Raw genomic sequence first — 10,144 nt, forward strand, 5'->3', positions numbered from 1 at the left:
GGTTCTTGGTAGTGTTAGAAAGTTATGTGGTGTTGCCCTTTGGTTCATGTGGCTGGAAACACTATGCACGGTCTTGTTTTGATTGGAATTATGGAAAAATCGTAGTGTGCATGTTGATTGTATTTCTGAATGCAAGTGATGAGCAATGGACCTCTCCAATGTTTTTATCTGTTTTTTATTCGTAACGAGAGACGCGTATATTCATCTAATGTGATAAACGGTTCCATTTAACGGACACTTCCAAGAAAAATCTTCAATTCAATAATACATTTTCTTTTCCTATTTATGTTCGTCACTTTATTCTTGACAGCTAAAAAAGATTACGTTAACTCTTTCCCCTAAGCCTTGTGAGCAGATTTAGAAATCTGGCAGCTATGGCCACTTATGGATCACGGTGATGGCTGCAGATACGTGCGTTGTCACAACTCAGCATCAAAGCTTCACCATTCAGCGAGGCTTGGAAGATGTACCGCGAGGCTTGCACAAGTTCCAAGTGCATTAACACCAGCAAATGCTGTTTTTGAACAACGCAACAGAATACGGAACGGCGACATGTCGCATCGTCTTCTACGCGTCTGGAGAGATGTCAATAAAAACAAGCCCCATCAGCTTCACAGTTCCAGCCTCTGGCCCTGGCATCCTAATCAACTCTACTACTGACCAAGATTTGCAGGCCGCAGCGATGCCCCCTCCCTCCAGCGGAGGTAGCCGCAAGAAACCTGCTGCCTTGCCGCCGCCACCGCCGGCGGCACCCGCGTCCATGGAGGAGAGGGACTGGGCGGCGCTGCCCGGCGACATCCTATTCGCCGTCTTCCTCATGCTGGGGCCCCGCGAGATCATGGAAGGCGCGGACCGTGCGTGCTCATCGTGGCGGCGCGTTGCCGTCGGCGAGCCAAAGCTGTGGCGCTGCGTCGACATGGGCAAGGCCCGGCAGTGGTCGTCCACTAGGAAGCCGTGGCGGGCGACGGCGCGTGGCGCCGTCGACCGCGCCGCTGGCCAGTGCGAAGCCTTCTCGGGACCCTGCGATGATGAGTTCCTAACCTATTTGGTTGAGAGGTACATATTTGTTTGTTTGAAGAATATTTCTTTGCAACCGTAAACATGACATTATTTCTTTGAAGAATGAACGGGTTCCTTGCATGCTTTCCGTATATATCCTGCATCGTAAGTAAGTAGGCGACATGAATACCAACATAAAACTGACTACTTGGCAACTACCTTCGTTTTGTCAACAAATATGGATCACTTCAAACAATTTTCTTGTATGGACCATACTATGGGTGGGACTTAATATAACCATGCTTATAATATTTTTCTATGTATTACTTCAAACGTCAACTGTTAGGCATTTTACACTGTTTAATCTTTTTAATCTGTGGGTAATTTTTGTGAACTTGGGTGTCTTAGTTATGTGAGGATGATTAATCCAGCTGATTATGTTATTGCAAACGCATCATGAGAACTGTGTGTTCTTATCTCCTCCCTCCCTCCAATCACAAATATGTGAGATAAGAGCATTGATACAGTCTACAGGGCAACACTTTGACTAGAATTTTTAATATTATTTCTGTAATTTTATTATGAGTCAAAGTCTATGTATCATTTTGAATCTAAGTAATTATTTATGAACTCATCATTGTCAACTTTAAAAATGTTTGGTCGGTACAAATCCCCAAGCGACATACATCTGTGATAGGAGTTGATCTATGGTTTAATGCTCCCTGCACACAGTTTATTATAAGTTGCTACCATCATCATCATCAGTAGTTATTAAGTACATATCCGTTCTAATTTGAGGGCATTCCTTCATGCAGAGCACCATCTTTGAAAATCTTGCATCTCAGACATGACGATTCATTTAAAGTGGCATTGGATGTGAAACTACTCAAGAAGCTCCCACTTCTTGAAGATGTTGATATTTCACTCTCGTATTTTAGTGATGGTGCCTCCCAGGTGTTGTTTGAAGCTATATGTGAAGCTTCTCCCCAACTTCAGAAACTCAGAATGAGCTTCGATGTATGCAGTGATAGCAATTATTATGATGATGACATGGATTTTTCTGATAAAGCATATGTGATTCCAGTGATGTCTGAGTTGCACTCTTTAGAATTGGTGGGCTATAACCTTACTGCTGCAGGATTGACAGCCATCATTGATAATTCTCCTGTTTTGGAATCTCTCAATGTTACTGGAGGTTACATCATTGGCACGATGGATCAGGAGCTGCTTGCAAAATGTGCAAGAGTGAAAAATCTGGTTCTTCCATCTGATTCGGATGAAGACTATGATGAAGAATATGATCCAGAAGAAGGCTATGAATCGGACTACATATATGAATATTTTCGCTAAGTTGTGGTGGATGTTGAACTTAAGTAATGCTGATGTCCAGGGTATTAATGTGTTATTACATGCCCTTGTCTATATATCAGTCTATCTGTGATGAACCATTATTTTATTATAGATCTTTTTAATCACTTTTGATCAGTTTGTGCCTGTCATCTGTGATGATGTTTGGGTCCGTGGAAATTAGATCCGCTGTATCAGCATTGGAGACCTCGATCGTATGATGTGGCTCTTTGCATTTTGCCGTTTTGAGACCAAGTGTTGTTTTTTCTACTCGTGCCTATACACGCAAACCCAAACTTCACCATCCAATGCGAGCGAGTGGCAGAGATTTGACTAACGGCCGTCAATGGCGACACACATTCCATCTTCACAACCATCCAATCGAGAAGGAAGCGGGAGGATAAGTGGCAGAGATTTGTTGCCGCTAGCTCCAAACTGAACGTAGCTTGGACGTTGAACTTCGATAGAATGACTTGAGGACGAGTGGCAAACGGAGATTTCCTCAATCTGGTGGCATATGCCACCACAATGATCAGCTCCATTAAGGGATTCACGCTAACTTGCAACAACCAGCAACCATTGGACGACGACGCAGCGAAATTAGAAATCCCAAAACCAAAATCCCCTATGGTTCTTAGATCCAGAAGCAACCATCGTGCAAAGATCAAAGAAGAATCAAGATTAATTTGCGGAAAAAAAATATATACGGAAATATATAGAAGCCGGCGCGAGAGGAACCGATAGTCGACCTTGGCTAAGAGATCCAGAGCAGTGGATCCATTGGCAGAAACAGATGTAATCCTACAAAAGAATAGTGTAGATAGTTTCGAATTTTCAAATTAAGTGAAGTAGCTCACCGCTTAAGTGAAGTAGTTTGCCTAACTAAAAGGCTGAGGGAACCTAGCTGGCCATTCTGGTTTATTTTTGCGAATATGCACATTCTGATTTCCAAATTAATGCACCCAACAAATGTGTAGGAAAAAGCTAATAATATATAAACTCTTTAGTTTGCACCTTCGATTTCTGCAGATATGCATATTGTCAGGAACAAAGGGGAAGGGGTCGAGTAAAGTTGCGAAAGGGATCCCCACTGAATTGAAGCAAACAGGAAAGAAAATTTCGAGCTTTCATCAGTATCAGCCAGGAGTTCTATAAGAAATGTGTATGCATGTATAAAATACTAGTGTGTTTGTGGTGTGCTAGCTAAACAAGTACTAAGCAGTACTGATATCAGTAATAAAAGAAGCATGTTTCGAGTCATCAATATCGAAAAGAAAGACTTGTCTGTAGCATTATAATTATGATCGGTGTGTAGACAATTTGCCAAATCAATGAAAATAAAGTAAATTGGAAATTGCCGTAAAAGTTTACAGCAACTAAAATTTGTACAAAATATAGAGTAGGACATATTTAGGTAGGGCCAGTGTAAATTCAAATAAAAAATCTAGATATTTAAATATTATATGGTGGAAATATAAGATTGAGCAGTATGCACTACGCCAAAAACAATTTGTGTTGCCATATGAATTTTTGATTGCTAGCGGGCCTAATTACTGCACACCATCACAGATATTTTTTCCAATTTACATCAATGAGAATTACACTAAGTATGTGTACTTAACTAGTTTAAAACTTTATCCTACATACCATAAGATATTTTTAATATGCATTACACTAAGTATGTGTACTGTGTAGGAGTTTCAAAAATTTTAGAAGTGATTTACTATTTTTTAAGGTTTAAATGATTTTAAGCAAGTTTATTGAAATTCATTGTTTCAGAAAAAATGGTGTTAAAGACATATGTTCCATTTTAGTTCAAATCATGAAAGTACATGAAAGATTCATAACTTTATTCGGCATATTTACCACTTCTATTAAAGCCTTTTGTGAAAAACAATTCTAATACTATCTAAATATGGTCCGAAAGTTCTATAAATTGGTAGGGAGTCATTTTGTGAGTCCACAACTCTAGCATAAAAGTTTCAATATGTTATGAAGAAATTGGACTATACATTATTCACAAATGTATACTTCATTAACAACATTTCATATAACTAAAGTCCAACTTTGAGCTTGTGAACTAACTCGTTACAAAAAATTGTCATATATATTTCAATACAATTTTTACATGAACGGGACTATATATATATTCTTTTGAAGAAGTTCTAATAATTTTTGAACTTATATACTTGCTTTAGTAAAATCAAAAGAAAAAAATATAAATATATTTGTGCTGGCGGGCCGTAATGTCACCCACCAGCACACCTGCATCCACCGCCAACGCAAATATCAAAAAGTTTTGGAGAGACAGGCGCATAATCGAAAAAATTGGCGTGGTCCACCCGGTGCCTCTGCTCCATCCCTACTATCTCTTTGCATTGCTCAACCTTATCACTTTCACCACACACTTCTCTCCCATCCTCATATCTCTCTCCCTTATCTCTGTCTCCACAGTAAAGCTGCGGCCAGCTCGGACGATGGAGTGGTGGCTGGTGTGTGCTGCGTCGGCAAGCTGCAGACGACGAAGCCGTTGCTGGTGGCCCCACGCTGGTGTCTGGTGCGGGCACGAGCCGCATCAGTCAGAGCCATAGGCAGCTGTGACAACATGAGCAAAGGCGCTGCAGCCGGTAGACCCATGGCAGCTTTGGTGTGTGTCGGCAAGCTTCTGCCGCTGCTCATGTAGCTCATTCGAGGTACATGCTCAATCTTGCAAGAACAGCAGCATCGGAAATAATTGTACTAGATGAACAAAAACAAAATCACTGCAACACTTTTGTTTCATTCGTATTTGTTGCTCATGTTGGCAAGGGTGCGGAGGGTGATTGCTGACGCGCATTGGGAATGAAGCGAACTGAAGACGAGGTGACCGTGCTACTTATGTCCTTGGCCGCCGTTCCAAGTGGCTACGGCTCCGGTTGCGGAAGGAGGCATCAGAGGCATGCCGCCGCTGCCGAGCTCTACGCGGATCTATGTGCCCGACGGCGACTCCGGTTGGGGAAGGAGGCATCAGAGGCTCTCCACCGCCTCCGAGCTTTACGTGGTCGCGCGGAGCTCTGCTGCTGGCGCATGGCGCAGAGACATAGGCCAAGTCACTGCTTGTACGTGACGGCACTCTGGGTGGGTGCACGTAGTGGAGTCCAGAACCAAGAAGGTCTGCCTCGGGGCTCATGACAACGTGAGCTGCAGCACGAGGCGGTGGCGCGGCCACGGTGCTGATGAACAATCGCCTACTGCTAGCTTTTTTTTCGTTTGCTATAATTATCGTTGTTGGCGGGCTTATTAAGCATCCACCAGCGCAGATCGCATGTGCGGTGACGGCCAAGCACCCACCAGCGCAGATTGCATTTGTGCTGACAGAATGTTGCTAGCGGACCCGCCAGCACATATATGCTTTAGCCACTAGGATAGATGTTTTCTCATACTACAATTGTAGAAACAAAATATAGTTCATGGAGCAACAGTAGCAACTAAATTACCGGCTCTGTAGTTTGAGTAACAGATTCTGAAACCTCTCACCTCAGCGTAATATGAACTTAGGGGGTGTTTGGATACCCCTTGCTAAACTTTAGTCCCTTGTAGCCCCTAAAGAGCCAAACATCCTTGCTTATTTGAGTTAAAGTTTAGCACCTAAAGTTTAGTCCATAAGCCAACTTTGGGTTGCTTATTTGGGCTAAAAGATGCACTGGACACCCACTGCCCTCATTCAATGCCTGTTTGATACCTGCCCCTGTCGCACCCATCCCCATCCCTGCCGCCACCACCGTCGCACCCTCCCACCCGCACGCCGCTCCTTCCTCCGTGCCGGTCGCCGGTGGCCCCTCCCCTTCCTCTGCGCCGGGTACCAGTGGCCTGCGCCGGCAGCCCCTCCCCTTCCTCCGTGCGGACGACGATGAGGACCGACTAAGGTCCTATGCTGCCGCTAAGCAGGCCTCCTCGCCCGCGTGGCCTCTCGACGCTGGCACCATCCCTGCTGCCGGCTAACTGTGTGCACCGGATCTGGCCGTCGGTAGTGCTGGCATGGTGACCGCGTCCCTATCTCGGCAGCTGCGTGTTGCAGCGGCGGTGGACGTCAGCAGCTCGTCCACAGCACGCAGCGCTTGCAGTGGTGCTCTGCAGGTGACGACGGTGCTGCGCAGAGGTGCGGGGTGAGGTGAAGAGGCAAGGGGTGAGGAGAGGGAGGGGTAGCAATGATTAGGAGCAAACGGGTCATTGTTCAACACAATAAATGCTATTTAGCTCATAGAACCACACAGGTAGGACTAAAGTTTAGTTTTTTTGATGAAACGGGAGGGTTTTATCCCTGCTGGTTATATATTAAAAAAAGGACAAATACAAGGCAGTTTGTAACTAAGAAACAAAAAAGGATAAAAAGAAAATCATGAAGATTACAACATCAGCTCTAGCCATTCTACCATTGGTTATTTCCAGACCTCTTTTACTCTATGCAGAACTAAAGAATAAATTATCTTAAAGCGTGCGATGGCCCCTTGAGTTGTCGGTGGTATGTCATGAAATATTGAATCATTTCTTGCCATCCAGATGCACCAGCTCATAATGATGATAATTTCCATGAAGAAGGGTACTTGAAGCTGAGTTTTGAAGGTATTCATAATGGAAAAAGGATCCAGTTGCAAATCTGCATAAAGGCCTAAATGGATCCAGCAGTCTTGCGCAAACGGGCATTCCAACAAGAGATGAAAGAGTGTCTCAATTTTGTTGTAGTGACAAAGAACACAGTTATAGGAAGGCAGGGTCATATGTTTTCGACGCATGATGTCTCTGGTACTAAGTCTGTCCTTCAAAACCAGCCAAAAGAAGACTCTATGTTTATTCTGACATCTCGACTTCCATAGCCAATCATACACTGGATGAATGTCTCTATGCCCAATGAGGGACTTATATGCCTTTGATGAAGAGAAGTTTGCATTACCCCAGATATATACCCAAAAGTCCGGATCAGGTGAAAGTTCCAATCTTTCAAGTTCTTCAGCAAGATTGATCAATTGATTATACGCTTGTGCAGGCAAAGGCAAATAGAAGAGTTGTTGTAACTCTGTGATCAAATAAGCCCACTTCAAAGATAAATTTTTATCCCGAACAAATGAAAAGAGATGGGGGTATACTTGTGCTGGCACCTAATTATTCCATAAATCGTGCCATAAGAAACAAGTACTGCCATCTTTCACTGATACTGAAACTATGCCTTTGAATTTGTCTAGCAGTTTAATGATGTCCTTCCACCAGAATGATCCTTTAGACACAGTGCCTGGCAGTTTACCATTGCCATAGTATTTTTCCCATATAAGATGAACCCATGGAATGTCTGCTCTATTATAAAATTTATGTAAGAATTTAAGCAACATAGCTTCATTTTGTGTCTGCAGATTGAGAACACCTAGGCCACCTTCCTTCTTTGGCAAAATCACCATGTCCCATGCTGCTTTGGGCGGTTTTTTGTTATTGATGTCTAATCCTCTCCAAAAGCAGTGTTTTCTGTATTTGTCCACTTGTTTATATACTGACTTAGGTAGCAGAAAGGTACTCATATGAAACATCGGCAGGGCAGTGAAAATGGAGTTTGTTAATTATAATCTCCCTGCTTCAGATAGGAGATTTGAGGTGGACAGCAATCTTCTTTCACACCGAGTCACCATAGGGAGAAATTCCTCAATTCTTGGCTTAGTCAATCCAAGGGGTAGTCCCAAGTATGTGAAGGGCATTTTTCCTACTGAACAGCCAAAAGTCTGTGCTAGCTGTTGTATCATTTCCTCTAAGATATTAATGGGCACCATCATGGATTTGCTAAAGTTTACTTTTAGCCCAGTTGAGTTGGCAAAAGATTGCAAAAGGTTTTTGAGATGGAGCAGTTGCAATGGGCATCCCTCCATAATAATGAGTGTATCATCAGCATATTGTATTATTGGAAAGTCCTGTTTAATTGTGATTAATCTGAATTGGCAGTTGTAAATGGCCCTGCTCCTTTGCATTGTTTAGTATTGACTGTAGTAAATCAGCCCCAAGGCTAAAAAGAAGGGGGGATAGAGGATCTCCCTTTCTAACTCCCCTTTTACAAGTGAATCGTTTTCCTGGAACTCCATTCAGTAAGATGGAAGAAGTCCCTGAGCTGAAAATTTGCTGCATCCATTTGATCCACCGTGGTCCAAAGCCTTTATGTCTCATAATGTCTAACATGGCAGTGTGCTCAATTCGATCAAAAGCCTTTTCAAAGTCCAATTTTAGGATAACAATTTCTTTTCTTGACTTATGACATAAGTGAAGGTATTCAAAAGCCCAAGCAAGGCAATACTGGATAGTTCTTGTTTTAATAAAACCATACTGATTGGTATGCACTAACCTTGTTATTGCACCCTGTAGTCTATTGGCAAGAAGTTTAGTAAGCAATTTGATTGAAGTATTTAACAGGGATATGGGCCTATAATCTGAAATAGTTGCAGCTCCATCAACTTTAGCAATTAGTGTAATGTAGGAGCCATTGATACTTTGTAGGCATAAATCTTCATCATGAAAGGCTTGACAGAGAGCATAGAAATCTTGCTTGATAATAGGCCATGCTTTTTTGATAAAATCAGTACTGAACCCATCAGGCCCTGGGGATTTGTCATTTGGCATATTGTTAATGACTGCATCAATTTCTTCCATAGAGAAAGGTACTTCCAGGCAAGACAAGTTGTCATCCATATGCAGTAACTGATTTAGATCAAAATCCATTGGTTGAGGATTAGAAGTTCCCAACCTTTCTTTATAGGCCTCCCAGAGAATGGATTCTTTGTTCCTGTGACTTGTTTGGGGAATCCCATTATTATCCTCAATAGATCTGATAAAGTTTTTTTTGTGCTTAATTGTTGCATTAACATGAAAGAATTTTGTAGATTCATCCCCAAATTTTACCCACTTGATGGCTCCTCGCTGTTTCCAATATGTGTTTTGCTGTCTTAGGAGGAATTGTAAATGTTGTTGTAGAATATCCTTGAAGTTCCATTCAATCAACAGCAGATCCGTGCATTCCTCTATTCGTTCCAAGAAAGATAAAATAAGCTTCACGTTAGATATGACTGTTTTCAGGCTGGAGAGTTGAGCTTGCCAAGCTCTGAGCACCCTTCTAAGATTTTTGAACATGCCAGTAATAATTTTAGCTTTATCTGTTGCCTGTACAGGGATCAACCAACCATGTTTGATAATGTCCATAACATGTTCATGTTGAAGCCAATGATTTTCAAACTGAAAAACTTTCCCTCTCGGTATGTCTGTTCCAATGGTTATAATACATGGCGAGTGGTCAGATGTCTCCATCACAAGAGGATAAGCAAAAGTGTCAGGGTAGGATAAAGACCAGGATGGGGTGGAAAAAAACCAATCTAGCCTCTCCAGCAAGGGTGATTGTTGTTTATTTGACCAGGTGAATTTTTTAGATTTGAAGGGGATCTCGACAAGACCAAGACAGCTAATAGCTTCATTAAACAATAGAATATCTGCAACATTTCCTCCTGGTTTGTTTCTATCATCTGGACTTCTCATAAGATTAAAGTCTCCTAAAAGTAGCCAATCAACATTATCAGGCATTTGAATATGTTTTAGCCAGTGGACAAAATCTCTTTTCCCTTCAGTCATACATGGACCATAAACATTTGTAAGTACCCATTCATTCTCTGACAGGGTGGACATAAATTTCACTGACAAAGCATACTCATTGGAGAAAACTAGTTCCCCATCAAAAAGTTTGGATTTCCATAAGATTGCTATACCACCTGAAGCTCCCACAGAAGGCCAGTATTCAAAC

At 42.3% G+C, this 10,144-nt stretch overlaps 1 protein-coding gene across 1 annotated transcript; it reads left to right on the top strand.

Moving 5' to 3' along the window:
* The first annotated feature begins 682 nt into the window (after positions 1–682).
* LOC101779647 (putative F-box/LRR-repeat protein 23) lies at positions 683–2,420 on the top strand. Its single transcript, XM_004974305.2, has 2 exons — positions 683–1,056; positions 1,815–2,420. The coding sequence occupies exons 1-2, from the start codon at positions 683–685 to the stop codon at positions 2,347–2,349; spliced, it is 909 nt and encodes a 302-aa protein (XP_004974362.1). The 3' UTR covers positions 2,350–2,420.
* Positions 2,421–10,144: the final 7,724 nt, after the last annotated feature.

The sequence above is a fragment of the Setaria italica genome, chromosome VI (assembly GCF_000263155.2).
Source record: "Setaria italica strain Yugu1 chromosome VI, Setaria_italica_v2.0, whole genome shotgun sequence".
Classification (NCBI taxonomy): domain Eukaryota; kingdom Viridiplantae; phylum Streptophyta; class Magnoliopsida; order Poales; family Poaceae; genus Setaria; species Setaria italica.

Bases quoted from the DNA above. Each gene is read 5' to 3' on its own strand.
- LOC101779647 (XM_004974305.2), top strand. From the start codon at position 683: ATGCCCCCTCCCTCCAGCGGAGGTAGCCGCAAGAAACCTGCTGCCTTG. The intron at 1,057-1,814 runs GTACATATTTGT...TCCTTCATGCAG, and splicing joins CTAACCTATTTGGTTGAGAG to AGCACCATCTTTGAAAATCT.